Source organism: Symphodus melops (genome assembly GCF_947650265.1).
Source record: "Symphodus melops genome assembly, chromosome: 12".
In the NCBI taxonomy this organism is placed as follows: Eukaryota; Metazoa; Chordata; class Actinopteri; order Labriformes; family Labridae; genus Symphodus; species Symphodus melops.
The window spans coordinates 21,902,949-21,918,795 of NC_136702.1; the positions used below are offsets into that span (position 1 = coordinate 21,902,949).

Here is a 15,847-nt window from a genome sequence, read left to right on the forward strand (position 1 = left end):
CACAAAACCGCAAAGGTGCTGGCTTCCCTCCTCTGAACACATTATCAATGCCTGAGGGTGACATCACAGTCGATCACTGGCAGATGTCCACAGGACGGTTTCCTGACATACGTGAGTTGTTTGAAAATTGCAGATAATCCACATTGGTGTTGCTCTCATCTCCTTTTAATCTTCTCTAAGCTCAGTCATGAATAATGATATTCTGTTTGTGTCAATCCTCCCTGCAAGAGACCTAACTTACATGAACAATGAACACACTACACATTTAAGCAGCTATCCAACAAAAACAACACAATTATCAACAAATAGAACAAATCAAGATGTCATGTACACGCAGAAATCCCTCTGACATAAATCTAACCCTGGAAATGAACAAACAAGTCTTATCTTAAGTGACTATCTCCTTAATTAATACCAAACTTAAGGACATTCTGTATCAGTTGCTTAAACCACAGGAGGGGAAAAAAAGTTGTAAAACCATCAAAAAGCAAAGGTTCAGACAATTGAAAGGGCAACCATCAGCCCTCTTCACACATTATACTCAACAGCAATTAGGTGTAAAAATAAACAGCAGATGAGTTCACTTACCGCTGGTCCCGTCCTGACATGAAACAATCAAAACCTGAGCCACGGAGACGATGAGAAAAAAGAAAATCCTTAAATGCACGAAGCCCATCATGTCTATAAGAAAGACATGAGCCTTCCCTGTGCCCAAAAGAAAAGGGGAAAAGGATGAAAAAAAGGGGGAAAAATGCTCAGGTTATCACTGCACCACCATGAATACAAGAGTCCCCCTCCTTGTAAGCAGCAAGCAGACCCAGCCCAGACTGCGTGAGTGCTTTTTTTTGTGTAGTTACAGCTTTAAATGAGAAGAATGCTGGAGCCTAATTTTCCTCCCCCTTTTGTCAGCCCTCTCCCTTAACCATCCTCTCACAGGCTTTAGTGGCTGTGGGAGAACTACACCCATGTTCACAAGTTCTCATACTTTCCAGAGTTTCTCTCTGTCTGTATCTCAGAGTGGAGAAGTCTGAATAGCTTCTAATAGACTTACATTTAATGATAGCAGGGAACAGATAAGGAAAACATGACTTTGCTTGTTTGGTGGTGTCACTGATTTTTGCCTCTCTTCAGAAGTGGTTGCTAAGCGAGATCATAAAAAGTGCTGTTTTATTGCTGTCACTGGGGCACCGAGAAGGACACACAGTAAGCGGAGAGAATCCTTTTTAACAGGGCAATTAAAGTAAGAATAGAGTTTATAACTGGATTGTTTGCTGTCGAGAACTGGTAGCATACAAGATTTCTTGTTTGTGTGTTTGCTTATAAAATCAGTGGTTTCTCCCGTTGGACTATCTTACAGCAGAAGAGGTCAAAACGCAAAGTGAAACTGTGTGTGACAGTGTCTGTGGGTGGTCAGGATGTAGGTGGTCATGATTGGGAATCCAGAGTTTAAATTTAGAGAGAAATTTGAGGTCAACACCTTTGACCCATGGAGAGAACACGAAACCTACCCACAGTGGCAATACCACATATTTATTTTATAAGATGGAGGGATTTGCTGTTTCAACTGTTGTTTTTCCACATGCACAACATTTGACTGAAAATTTGAAAAAATGTGTGCGTGAATGAGCAACTCAGGGGCAGGCTGGCCTGAAACTTTCTAAAAACGTACAGAAATGCATGTGAGAGCAGCGGAAACACAGCGCAAGACAAACAACAACAAGAAAACAAAACAAAACACATTCAGTCATTTCCATCAGTTTTTACAGATAACATGCCATGCACATCCAAAAGGCAGAGATTTATCAAGTGTACAGTAAATGTGAGTCCTCTTCTTTTCAAAAAGAATCTTTGAATAATAAGGGATTCTCTCCTCCCAAAAGACATGAAGGACTCTGCTGTACTTCAGTGCTCCCAAGTCAATTAAGCAGCATATAAAAGAAGGCATTGATTCCGGTTTGGAAAAGTTACACACATCTGAGGGACCAAAAACCAGAAGGATTCTCCAAAGAGGATTTTTTTTTTCATTCAGCAGTGGCACATTTTGGTCTTTCCTGTATTTATATTTTCATGTAAAACAACTCTTGTTTAAATGTTCTAAAGAGACCACACTAAAGATTGTATAGCCTACCACATCTGTTCTCATCTTGTTTATACCTGCACACTTTTATTTAAGAAACTGCTCTAAATGTAGTGAAAAAGAAAACAGTGTTCAATAGATGAAGAAATCCCTATCAAATATTTATATTGATCGTATTAAAATCACAAGTCTTCCCTCAAAGCTTTGCCACCCTGAACCGAATGACAGGAAACAGCTGTGTGTCCACAAGGTGCTAAAAGCATCAGGTGATTGGCTTCCCATCAAACTGGGTGTGTGTGTGTGTGTGTGTGTGTGTGTGTGTGTGTGTAAAAGGTGGGGGCTTCAAGAGACTAAAGCAGAGCTAATGAGAAAGACAGCTGTTTCCTTGTTGATCCCGCCCACAAACAGGGTCAGCCCATTCAGAGTCCCGCGTGCGACAAGACTCACAAGATGCTACAGTTGAGTTTTGTGTGGAAACAGTTCAGGAGAAACACTGAATGTGAACACTGAAAGTACTTTCAGTTGTCTTTTTTGTTTGCCAAGGATTTTGTCACTGAATGAACGTTTCCAAAAGGGAAGGTGAAGGAGGTGTTTCATGGTTTGTCCCCTGCTGCTCTCTGAACATGCTTTCTTTGGATTTATTGGATGAAAAGTAAACAACCTTATTCTGAATTCAGAGCCAGTGTGTCTTCAGCAGTTTCACTCAGTTTGAGCCGCTGCAGTTTTTTATATGTAGCCTAAAGGGGGCGGCTGCAGCTCAGTTGGTCTTTCAATCGAAGGTTGGGGGTTCGATTCTCAGCTCCTGCAGCCACATGTCTGATGCGTCCTTGGGCAAAACAATTCACTCCAAATGTGTCCCATTGCTTTGTCATTAGCATTTCCTGTACATTAACATTGATGGACACTTTACAAAAACCCTTTTCACACATATGAATGTGTACTGCAGGTGTGACCTGCTTGCACCATTAACTGATGCAAGGGACAACTTACGTTCCTGTTTTGGCTCTATTTTATCTGTGGGAGATTATGTAATCAAGTCTGAAAATGTATGAACATCAATCTGCAGATAATGCCAATAAAGCTCTCCTATACTGTGCATCTTTGATCCACACAGTTTTTATATTCATACATCTTCTAATAAGCTGATAAAACAGGTTAACATTTCTGAATGCAAAGAGCATGAGCGTGTTTAGAGGCCGGCACTCTACTGACACCACTGACATTTGCGGTAAATCAATAAATTACCAGATTCAATATAGTACATCGTCTGGAGATCATAGAGGCCAAATTCAGTGTCAATCCATCAAGACATGTAGTGTAAGGACATGTGGGAGACAGTCAAACCTTTAAGTTTTTATTCCAGCATCAAAGACACAAGAAACCCTGAGAGACAGAAGCAGAGATACAGTCCACAGAGAGAGAGAGAGAGAGAGAGAGAGAGTGTGTGTGTGTGTGTGTGTGTGTGTGTGTGTGTGTGTGTGTGTGTGTGTGTGTGTGTGTGTGTGTTGGCCATTATAGGTACCAAACAATGCTCACTGTTTTTCACTGCATGCGAAGCATGGTCAATTCAGTGAGAGGACTTTCAGAAATGAATCTGCTAGACGTCTCATGAGGTTAAAGTCTACTGGTGGTGCTATGGTGAAGGTGAAATTCAAAAAAAGGAAAGAAAAAAAATAAACATGTTTAGAGAGAAAACAGCCCAAAAGCTGCATTAGGCTACTACGAACAAATGTAATCAAATGTTCACAGTACAAATCTGTTGAGTGCATGGTCTCAGTCTGCTTCTCAGGTGATCTCCATCTAAGGGCAGCAGATCAATCCACAACTCCAGGTTTTCTGTTCCACAAAGGCACAGTTTCAAACATTAGGCTGTCATCACATACAGTAATTCAAAAGACAGAAGGACTATTTTGATTCAGATTTCAGGAGGTTTGGAGATTCTTATCCAGCTCTGCTTCCTGCCTCAACATATAAAAAAAAACCTGTTACCCTCTTTTACCTTACTGTGTAATCTGACTCTCCTTTCTTTGGCTTGGAATGAATGAAAAAAATCATAGTGGATTTAGGACAGAGTAAAATGTCAAAATTATATCAATGTGAGCAGAGGAGCAAAGTAACATAGTGCACTATGTTATTTTGCTCAGCCAATAACAGCCCAATAACTTTCAACATGGAAAATAGCATCTCTCAAATGTCCACAGAGTGACCGAATCGCATATCGTGAGCAGTGCATACACATTTTCAGACCTTTCTTTATTGTCACAGTGTTGGATAATCGTATACTCAATGTTGGTAAAGTTTTCATTCAGAAGGTAAAAGTATCACCCAGTAATCCATCAGTCTTCAGAAAGCCATCTGTGAGCGTCACACAATTTTTCTTCTTTGTAGAATTTGTGACATCACAAATTCGCAGCATTCCTAATATGGTCATATGCCCCAGGCACAGTTGAACAAGGACACGTCTACCATGTTTCCAGGGTTCCAGAGAGCTAGCCTATCAGATAAAGGCTTATAAGGAGGGGGACCTTAAAGAGACAATACCAAAAATCACCTTTGTCACACAGAGGCTTTATTGTTTGGTTTTTTTAGACTCCAGGGTGAGAACAGTTATGATATTTTTTTATTGTTAAACATTCAGATCTACTCCACAGGTTTGGTTTAGTGAAAATATAAAACTTCAAAAAACTTAAAAATACATAACCTGTAAAACAAACATATACTTATACACAGACACCTAAAGGGTTGAAATGAGAAAAACTTGCTTTAAACTGATCTTGGGACTTTAAATAGGTCCGACTGCAGAATAAGGAAGTGGTTCACAAATTCTTTTAACAGCAGACATCCTCCTCCAATTCACTTCGCCGTCTCCTCACAGAATATTAAACTCCTCCTATTGACATTTTTCCAATGAGGTCCACATACTAAACCTAAATCCAGACAGTAGACTTTCTCCTTCTCCAATGTGGTGTTAAAATGTCTTTGTTGCAAAAAATGATGATGGCAGCAGTTACAGAAAATGTCTGCTGAAGTAATTTTAGATATCAGGAGTTCACAGTTTTGAATACCTATCTAATAATAGAGCTTTTAATGAATCAGCATGTTTTGCCCTAATTCAAGTTGAACTAAAATAATATAATTTGGTCATTCGGCTCCAAGGGAAAAAAAACAGCAACTTTACATTATATGCACTTTTCAGGATTTGAAGGTATTGACAGACATGATGCTTCTTTGATACGTTCCCAAATAACCTTAGCTTTAGACTGAAACAGAGGATGGAAATAATTAGCTGTGTCAAAGTCTCCAAGGATACGCCTGCCAAAATATTGCAATAAACAGACTGTGCAGCCAGAGCTCACACACCATCAGTGAGCTCAGCGATCCACAGACAAAGAAGCCGTCCTTTACCAAGAGCTACCTCTGTTTCCACCTATGAATTTTAAAGCTTGCATTTTAATACTCAGACAGATTTCCTTTTACTTGTGTTGCTTTCATGTAAACTTAACCATTGGATAGGACAGGAAGAATGTGGGCACAGATGGAGAGCAGATGGAGCCTGTTGTACAATGCAGACCTCCATGTTGTATATCAGAGAGGATGCCGTCAAACCATGAGAGATAAAAAAAGACCCTCTAGATGACCTACATTCTTGGAAATATTTGACACAGCTGCACTGTAACAATCATACCTATAATATCTTTATTTATGAATCTATTCTCTTCAAGCGCCTCAAGAGAATATGAGCATCAATAAAAAGTATCAGCGAACATTAAACGCCTACATTTAGGTTTATAAAAAACTCTTTTAAAGCTGGTTTAAGTGTAAACATGTTTTTCTATCGTCACCTATGGTGGCCTTGAAGGTCAATCACAAGAGCCTTCATGTAAGCACTTCAATTGACATGTTTTAACCGCGGCCTCCTTAACTTTGGTTCCTTCCAATCATAGACAAAACTTGTCTTGCTATCTCCATTACCTGAATATATTTTATGAAATGTGGTTGTGTTTTGTGAAAGTTTGTTGTATTTTCAAAAATGTCTTGTTTGGGCCTTTAGGGCCACCATAGCTCTATTTACCGTTATTTTACCAGGAAGTCACATCGTGATGCAACGTCGCTTTTACAAGAGGGACATGGCCAGCAAAACAAAATCACAAAACACAATTAAAAAAAAACAAAACAATGCAACATTTGACATTTAAACGATTTAAAGTAAACGTTCAGCTTTCAAAACAACAAGTTCGTCTGTCACGACATCTTTATGATACTCTTGAAGTTACTCAGCAATATCATTGACTCTAATTTGAGGTCTTGTTAAGCAGTGATTCTCAACGGGTGGGTCGGGACCAAAAGGTGGGTCGCAGAGCTGTTTTCAGTAGGTCGCCAGCATTAGTTAGGAATAAACCTGGTGTCAAATAGTTTGTCAACAGTATTTTAAAACATTTTTGTTCAGTTTATTGGAGATGTTTTGCATTGCCTTAGGAAACAAAACATTCAACAGAAACTGCAAACTGCAAAAAAACACAATTATGTACCGTAAATTCCGGACTATAAGCCGCTACTTTTTTCTCACACTTCGAGCACTGCGGCTTCTACTCCGGTGCGGCTAATGCATGGATTTTTTATGGGGGACAATGAGCTTCTGCCGCAAAAACATTTGACTTCGTCACGTCGGATCTTAATATCAGTCATTTTGCGCTTCATGCACGCACCCTCATCATGGAAAACACACGGAGAAATACATATGATGCAGCTTTCAAGTTAAAGGCGATCGACCTGGCTGTCAAAGAAGCTAACAGAGCTGCTGCACGTTAAGATGACACTGACAGCGACAACAGAGACTGAGGAAGTGAGTAATGAAGTCATTCTGAGGCAGTGAATGGATGGACTTTTTCTTGTGAAATATATTACGGTCATCTTTTTCATCAGCCGTGTGACAGACACCGTCGGCTAGGCTTCGTATTGTAACGGTTCATGTTGTAAAGTCAGTAGTTGATAATGTGTTCATAATTCCGATTATGTGGAGAGTCAGTGAATGCACCAGCGAGAACGTGTTGAGTGGCTGTATGAGAGAACGCTGGGGGAGAGAGTTGGATTGTTACGGCAAGTTATGTGTTGCTCTCTGCTGTAAACGGCGTGGTCACGGCCGACAGTGATCGGGTTATTAAAAGTTATTATTTGAACGCTCTCGTCGTCCTTTAACGTCCGTACGGACGCTACAGTATTTGCGGATGTTACCGGTAGCCTACGTCTGTGTAAATAGCTCTTGTTATAGCGTGGACACCTGCGGCTTATAATCAAGTGCGGCTTATATATGTACAAATACATTTATTTACTTATTTTTAGCCGGTGCGGCTTATATCCAGGTGCGCTCAATAGTACGGAATTTACGGTATTTAATTGTGGATCGGATTGTTAGAAAAATATCAGAAATGTAAGTCAAGGTTTACAGGAAGGAGTTGTTAGGGGGTCCTGAGCCGAGACGAGTTGAGAACTTCTGTTTTTTGAGGATTATTCCACGCTCATGTGAATTATAGAACAAGGCAGTTTTCCCCCGATCTGGTGACCCTGTCCCCACAATGGACAACCCTGTTTGACTTTTAAAGACACCTCTGTGTCCACACTAATGTTGGATGAAATTCAGGGGATTTTCAGCCCAACATATGCTCTTAAACAAATATACTCATAAACTTCTGCTTGGAGACACATTACACGTCACATGTCTTTCCTGAACTTTACCTTCTTGTATTTCTTGTCATATATCATATGTCTGTTTGTTGTCTTCTAAGGCATAGCTTGCCCTCTCAAAGTTTGGGATTTGTAAGACAAAAAGTAATCGTTTTCATGCTCTGACTATTACTGCATGATAAGTCTTTGAATGTTTGGGAAGTTCAAGGAGAAACTTCTTGGCAGACTTAACGGTGCATTCCAGAGTAGAAGGAGTCCAAACTGTAGATTGGTGTAGGGCTATTTACCATTTTATATTTGGATAGTAAAATCATGTCAAAAGGGCCGTCTCTAAACTCTGGCATGTCTTTGGCACTGTTCTGAAGCTAACGTGCATTTGTAAAAGAAAAGACTTCATATCAGATCAACTTCTTTAACCTGAGGATGGTTAAACTTGATCTCTGAACTTGATGATGCCTTCAGTAACATAACACCAAACCTTTGCTTTGTTACACTTCTAAAAGATGTGATTGGACAGACAGAGAGCCTCCCAGGCAATGTAAGCTATGATCAAACTTCCTACAATGGAAAAAAAAAACCCTCCCCCATTTTGCTATCTCCAACTTGTACTTCAACAAACCTCCCTCCAAACTGAGCCTCAGCCTCTGAGCTGCCAAGGCTCTGAAAATGTTCCCCCCTCTTTCCTAACATGCAGTTTCGTGGTCTTGGCTCGTCTGTTTAAGTCATCTTGCCCCAGCCCCCTCCCCCGCTTTCAAACCCAGAAGACATTTGAGGCCATTAAAATAGAGACAACAACAAGGAGACAACTTGAAAAAAGAAAATCTGTTTGAATTGATCGTAACAGAACAGAAAGTCTACATAGAAAATATCCAACACAAATAGAAATTCATAATTTTTTTCTTTCAGTATGTGTTGTAAATCTGCTGTTATGCAACTTAAATCAGCCATGTAATCAGAACTAGTGTAACAGTTTTCATCTGATGAGAACCAATCAATCCTCCTGAGTCAAGAAAGTCATGCATACTTATCTGATGGGATAATAATCCCATAGGGCTCAATAAAAAGAAAGGTAGGGCTTAATAAATAATGCTTTACCGAAGCTCAATGCACCCACAGTATTTTTAACCAAGAAATATGAAGATTCACAACAGCTCATACAGTCTTAACCTTGTGAGTTTCACAGTGTACTGTTTAAAAATCCCATTGTTGTTTTTTTGTACCTTAAATGTATTTTTTTTTGTCACTCTGATTTAGAGTTGACCTGTTTTCACCTAATTAGCTTCTTTGATCACGTAATCCAAAACTCATCTGGTCTGCAGGGCTCTGTGTTGTTTTTAGCATGAAGCATATTTCCGTCAGACATGAGTGGAGGAAATTGACACCAGGGGGCTCCTCGGTGCCCACATATGAGCGCCGCCTGCTGCAGTGACCTCGGGGTTAACTTTCTTTACCCCAAAGAGAAATGAATTGTTTCCTCAGTCTTCCTGCTGAACTCTTGACACAAGTGCACAGTATCCTGAAGAAACCAGACCAAAGGAAAGCTTAACAACCAATGGATCAACTGTGCTGTTTGTTTGTTGATTCATTAACGGATAATGTGAAGAACAATCAATAAACAGTTAATAAACAGTCAACTCTTATAGTACATGTAATGAAAGTCCACATGAACTAAGTCAAGTACATTACAGAAATTTCTCAACTAACACACTACTAATACGCGCGTATATTCCTCAAATTTGACCCAGAAGTTGTTGGAACGCTCTGGAAGTGTGGGGCGTTGTCACCTAACAGATATCAAAATAAGCATGAAGGATAGCGTGCATCCTAATTGTTCCTAAGGAAAGCAGAGCAAAAGTTAATACGAAATGCAGCAGTACACTGTATACCATTGTTTACCTTGTTGTACCCGATGTGCTTCTGTCAATATATTGATTCTCCCTGCTGCTTCTATACAGGGACAAGAGCAGAAGTCCACTTAAATGGCATCACTGAGCTGTAAGCAAAGCACGACTCAACTGTTTGTTGAACATAAAATTGTGAAAATGTCACTGACAATGATGCCAACCCTTGCCAACCAACCAGTTCCTGTTTTAATGCTTCCATTAACTCTTAAGTTCCCCGCAAAGGCCAAATACATTATCTTTTGGTGGACTTATTCATATGGGACATTATTGGGATAACTGACTTTTGAAGTGAGCCTCAAGCAGCCCCTCCAGGAATGGCATTTTTGTGATGGCTTCATCTTTCAGCCCTGAAGGTTGCAGCTTGGTCTACAGTTGAAAAAAACAAAACATGATACATTGCTTACATTGCTTCAGATAAGAAGCAATGTAAACAATGTAATGCATGCGAGATGAAAAGGAGTTTCCCAAATTCTACATGCACATAGAGGTACATTTATAACAGGTTTGTCAGACAAGAACGCAGTATTCATTTTCTTTAGGCACGCTGATTGTGAGACAACAAAACTGTGTACATCCAATGGCTGAACTCAGAGTCCCTTTAACCTCCACTCTCACCGCCCTTGTCCAAGTCCTCTTGGCAACAGAGCTGTTGACTTTGCATTGTGATGTATAGTCCAACATAGAAAGTCAAGGAGCTATCAGAACAAGTCCTGACAACTGTCTCGAACAGAGCAACCAGTTGGCATGTCGGATGACAAATGAAAGAAGTGAAGCCATAACACAACAGTCATCATTCACAGTCTCAGACAAGCTCCTCCTTCAGGCACAGAGAGAACAATCTGGGGAAGGGATTTCCTCAGATATGTGGGAGGACGAGAAAGGGAAATAAGCAGAGGATTTCATTTATGGTGCAAATAAATTTACTCCAGGAGTGTCCTGTCGAATCAGACATCCATTCCCCTGTGTGTATCAGTAACAAGGATGTACATCACATCATGTGCCGTAAAACATCCTTTCAACTACTTATTCGTGATGCTTTGATCGATAATGAAGGAACCTGATTTCTGTCTGCAGAATCGATGAGGATGACACTCTTTAAAGGGGAAAAATGTAATAAACTAAATGTTAAAGGTAGGTCATTTTGGCAGGAAATGCTTACTTTATGTGTTTTCTGATAAACTGTGCTTCAGATGTGATGGAATCTTCTTGAAGCAAGCGGTAAAGGCCAGAGGACCGACAGCAACCAGAGCAAACCCAGCGGTCTGACGGTTTTGTGAGTGGCCTAACGCCTCACCACATGTACATCGAGTTTTACATGGTTGTGGGGAAATGATTTGCACCTTGTGGAAAATGTGAGGAGCGCTGAGGCCGCTGAGCATGAGTCATTGGCCAGATATCTTTGAGGGGGATGGAAGTCCTGCCTTTGAGAGTCGGACTCAGACTTTTGTTTACTTTGCAGACAGAGGAGTGGAGAGGCACACGGAGGGGAAAATGGTGGACAGAAACAGTGTTAAGAGAAGAGATCTACATCAAGCATTCTCAATGTTAAAGTTCTTGTTTGAGAGTTTTGTAGGTTCCTTTTAACTTCTCTTGTAAATTTGCACATGAAACCATTATACACAGGCTCCACTTTTGCATGATCATTGGAAGTGATGACTTGCTACATTGAAGGTAGGAGAACAGGATTCGCAATGCTGGTTTGTACACTGCTTAGAATTTGCTCACCATACTCAAAATAGACAGCCAACTATGTTTTAAATCTGCTTAAAGCAACAGTAACACATTTATGATGAAAGGGCAGTTCAGAATTTTCGGCTGGACAGAGTAGTAAACATTTTGAATTCTACATATCATCATAAATGTATAATGTTGCCATTAATAACAAAATTAAGGTTTGAAAAATTTTATTTTCTCATGAGATCGTGGCTGGTCAGAGGATCTTAGTGTCTGAAGGAGACAAGATGGAACTCACTTGGAAAGTTTGATGACCGACCAGAGGCTCTCTTAAACTCTCTAAAGCAGTAGTTCTCACCCTTTTTCATGCAACCCTCCTGATTATATCCCACTGTGTTCTCACACCAGGGCACTACAATAGAAGGGGGCCAGGAGGAGAAAAAATCTGCTTTCAAATGGTGCAGCTCCTTCTGAAAACATTTTTTTTGTGCATGTGTGAATGTACCTGAAAGTGCCAGATTAACTTTCGAATATAGCATCAAGATCATGAACATTCAACGTCATAAAGTGTGCAAACACATGAAAGAAAAGGAGTTATTCAAATATTTAAAACTGTATAAATGATGATCTGAACATTTGTTACGGTAATATTTCCATGTTTCAAAAGTTAATAATAACACAACAGAGTGGCAACATGTACATGTTCTTGGTTTAATTCTTCAGCTAGGACTCAAAACGTTTTGTCAAAAGTAACCTAATAAAGGGAAATGTGCCTCACTGACATGTAAAGGAAGCTGCTTGCAGCTTGTTGTAACACAGCCCAAACGGTTGATTTTTTTTTTACCTCTGATAAGGCACGGCCCTGGGGCTTGACATCTCATCTTTCTTTCCCAGGTTGTTTTACAAGCAAAGACCATAAATAATATTTACAGCATTCCATACCTGTTTATTTACACTGACTCAAGATCATAGATGTACAACATAATAAACAACATATTTCTCATGTTGAACAGTTTGTTTGACGTTGCATCTTTTCTTCTTCCCACATTGATGAAAAAAATGAGACATGCTACACACGCATAGGCTGAAATACACACTCACACACACACATGCACAAACAGGATCCGCTGAACATTTACTAATAGAGAGATGTCAGAGTGAGGGGACTCCTGAGCTGGGGGGGGGGGGGGGGGAGTGATACCTTGCACACGGGCACTTCAGCAGTGTTCTCAGGAAGTTTAACTGGCACCTCTCTGGCTACCTACACAATATCCAGACTAGGTACACAACAGGACTTCAACCAGCAACCTCTCGGTTCCTAACCCAAGTCCCTACAGACCGAACTACTGCTGCCATCCCAAAACAAAAGGACCGGGTAACAAATCAACAATCATACCAACACGGTAAACCTCTCCCTCAGCACAGAGAGCCAGAAACAGTTCCAACACATCAAGACTTGAACGGCTTTGTAGCTCTTCAGAAACACGACAGCCCCTGAAGAAGAACTGCTGTTAATGCTGAAACATGACGGCTGCAGGGAAATGGCAACACAATAATCTGATGTGATTCATTTTTCAGATATTACATCTGCGAAGCAATGATTCATAGTCTGAAGGAATATTCATTTTAGTTCACTGGAGAAACTATTAAAGCCACGATGTTGTGATTTGTGTTGCATTCAAACACGTTTTACCACATGACCTTGATCTTTGCAGCATCACAGGATAGAATAGAATAGAATGCCTTTATTGTCATTATACAAATTGTACAACGAGATTACTTGGCTTCACCTTAAAGTGCACACAGCTAAGAACAAAATAACAACAACAACAAGAAGCGTGTGGGTCAAAAAGAAAAAAGAAAATGATCATGATCATGGTAAGGTCTGTTCACATCTTACCTTCACCAAAAATGGGAAACTAAGGGTCATTTTCAATTTAGAACGGTCTGAATGTTTCATAGTACTGTACTGTACTGTACAATACTATAATTGCTTTTTCACCCAATATCTACAACAGCAGAGACATCCACACCAGCCAGAGCTGCACTTTGATGCTGAATGGTCATTGTGAACATACTGTGAGAGCATATTGTAAGCATTACTTTCAGATGTTTGGCACAAAGCACCACAAAGCAAACTTGCAAATTAGAAAGCATGTCTTTTTTTAAGTCATTCCATTAACATGAGAATGAGCTCAACAACAAAACTAAGATGTTAAACTGGCCTGTCAAACATGGATAACACACTATGAGCCAGCAGGCCCTACACTGTAAATCACAGCTTGACAGTTGCCCAATATTTGCAAATGTCAGACTGTGATTTAAATGTACAGTATGTTGAGGATTGTGTGATCGCCCATGATAAAGTCAGCTGGAAACCAGTGGCTGTTTTTCCATGAAATCTGACCTGCACTTCATGATCTCCGATAATTAATCAACGTGTTTATTTCATAAACTCCCAATCTTTCCTCTTCATGAAATACTTAAAGCTAAATCAGAAAATGCAAAGCCTTAACTTTTCCATCCAAACTAGCATCATACAAGCCTCTCAAATGGAGCAGGACTGGACTTGCATGTTTGTGAGTGCAGCACAGGCTTTATACAGGCTTAGAGCTCTTTGCATGTCCCCGGGGCTGCACGGCTGTCAAACTGATTGGAAACTGGCAGAGTGCTCGACTGTTTGCCTTATGTGTGATGAGTTTAAGACTTGACTAAAAAAGATGAAGAAATACTTGAGTTCATACTCTTCAGTCTGATCAGACACACTATGTCCCCCCAAGCATTAATGCATTAGCCATGCAGGAAGAGTTTAAACAATGGTACATGTGAGGGACGGACAGATAAGGGCAGTCTGCATCTTCATGTTGCGATAGAACTTTTTTTTTTACGTGAGGAGATACTCATCAGAAAACCAAGAGACTGCTTGTCATTTCACTAGTAATTAGATAATACATTTGTCCTCATGCTCCTATAATAAAAAAATGTCAACTCTTTAACTGCAGTGAAATCCATTGCTATTGACATTGCTTTATCAAAAATAGTATAAATCAGAACGAGGTCCGAGGTAAGTACAGTACCTTTGTTGAATTGGATTGAAAGTCTTTACTGTCGTTGTGTAACAGGATGCAACAGGATTAAGAGCACCATCTCTGCTTGTTCAATTCAATTCAAAAAACTTTATTAGTCCCTGGGGGGCAATTCAATTCACGCCTGTTACATCGAAGTTGAGCGGTCACACTTTCATACAGTTTAAAAAACAGACGTGTTGTGATGGGGATCCACTCAGACAATAAAGGAAGAACGGGGGGGGGAAGGGAGTTGTCCCACCTTTTCTGTTACAGGATACAAGACAGTTTAGTCCTGGCAACACAACTTGGTAAAACATGGTGGCCATTCATGGTCCAAGTTTTAAGCATACCACTTAACAAAGGCCGATTCAAATCAATTATATTAGGATAATATTATAAAAACTACAGACTACATTTGCATTTACCTGACAGACAGCTTATGACTGTAGTCACTTTTTCCAATTATGATAGTGGCCACTCGCTGTCCACTGTTGCCTCGGTTACACGTCCTGTTTTTACCTATTGCCTTCCTGTATTAAACAAGCCAGGTACACCAGAGGAGAGTATAGTGCTTTCCACACAAGATCAACCTAAACAAAGTTCTGTTTTCTCGTTTAAGAATTCAGGTCACTACTGAAATCCAATGACATAACTGCAAACCTACCCTACGGCTGTTTAGAGATCTCTCATTCTAAAAGCTAAAATGAAACTCAAAAGATTCCTATTTTGGCATTCTAATATTCTTTTAGAAAACCTCTGTCACTCTCATGCCATGTCAGCCACTTGTTCTTGGTAAGTTTGGGAGATAACCCCTCTGATTCTACTTGCATGATACAGATTGTAGCCAGCACTATGAGCTTTGATGATATCGTGTATATAAGTTTATTATATATGCATACATCTGGTGCTTTATAGAATGAAACCACAGACTCACTAACAACAGATGGAACCGCCTTCTTCTTCTGACACAATAAGAAAATCAGCTTCATCACAACAATATGAGCAACTTGAACCTTTTTATTTCATCTTGTACCAGACTGTGCACAGACGACTTGTCTAATTAGGAGTTTTTGGTATAATAGCTGCAGTAGTATTCATCCAAGCCTCAGTGACCACAAGCAGGAGAGCCATTCTGCAAACGGAGGCAGAAAACATCCAAACCTCATCGAGCGTTGGTAATAAAGCTGTCTCTTCTTTCAATGCACCAGAGATGAGGTCAAATGAACTCCATAGACCTGGAGAATTTAAATATTTGACTGTTTGGAAGTGGAACAAAGATACCACTGTAAGCTTTAATGTTGCAGCTGACTGTAGGCTTTCTCAGCTTCAGTGGTTGTATGGCTTTTCTTTTATATACACAATGTATTTACATGTATGTAAATCTGAAACGCAGAATCCCTGAACCATATTTGATGTTCAACTGAAACCATGGACGAGAATTG

At 40.0% G+C, this 15,847-nt stretch overlaps 1 protein-coding gene across 1 annotated transcript in view; it reads right to left on the bottom strand.

Annotated features, from left to right (window-relative positions):
- col5a2a (collagen, type V, alpha 2a) overlaps positions 1-849 on the bottom strand; it is a 48,637-nt gene extending 47,788 nt beyond the window's left edge. The window contains exon 1 of the mRNA XM_079356885.1: positions 589-849. Within this exon, the coding sequence (XP_079213011.1) occupies positions 589-679 (91 nt within the window). The 5' untranslated portion in view covers positions 680-849. The remainder of the gene's footprint in view (positions 1-588) is intronic.
- Positions 850-15,847: the final 14,998 nt, after the last annotated feature.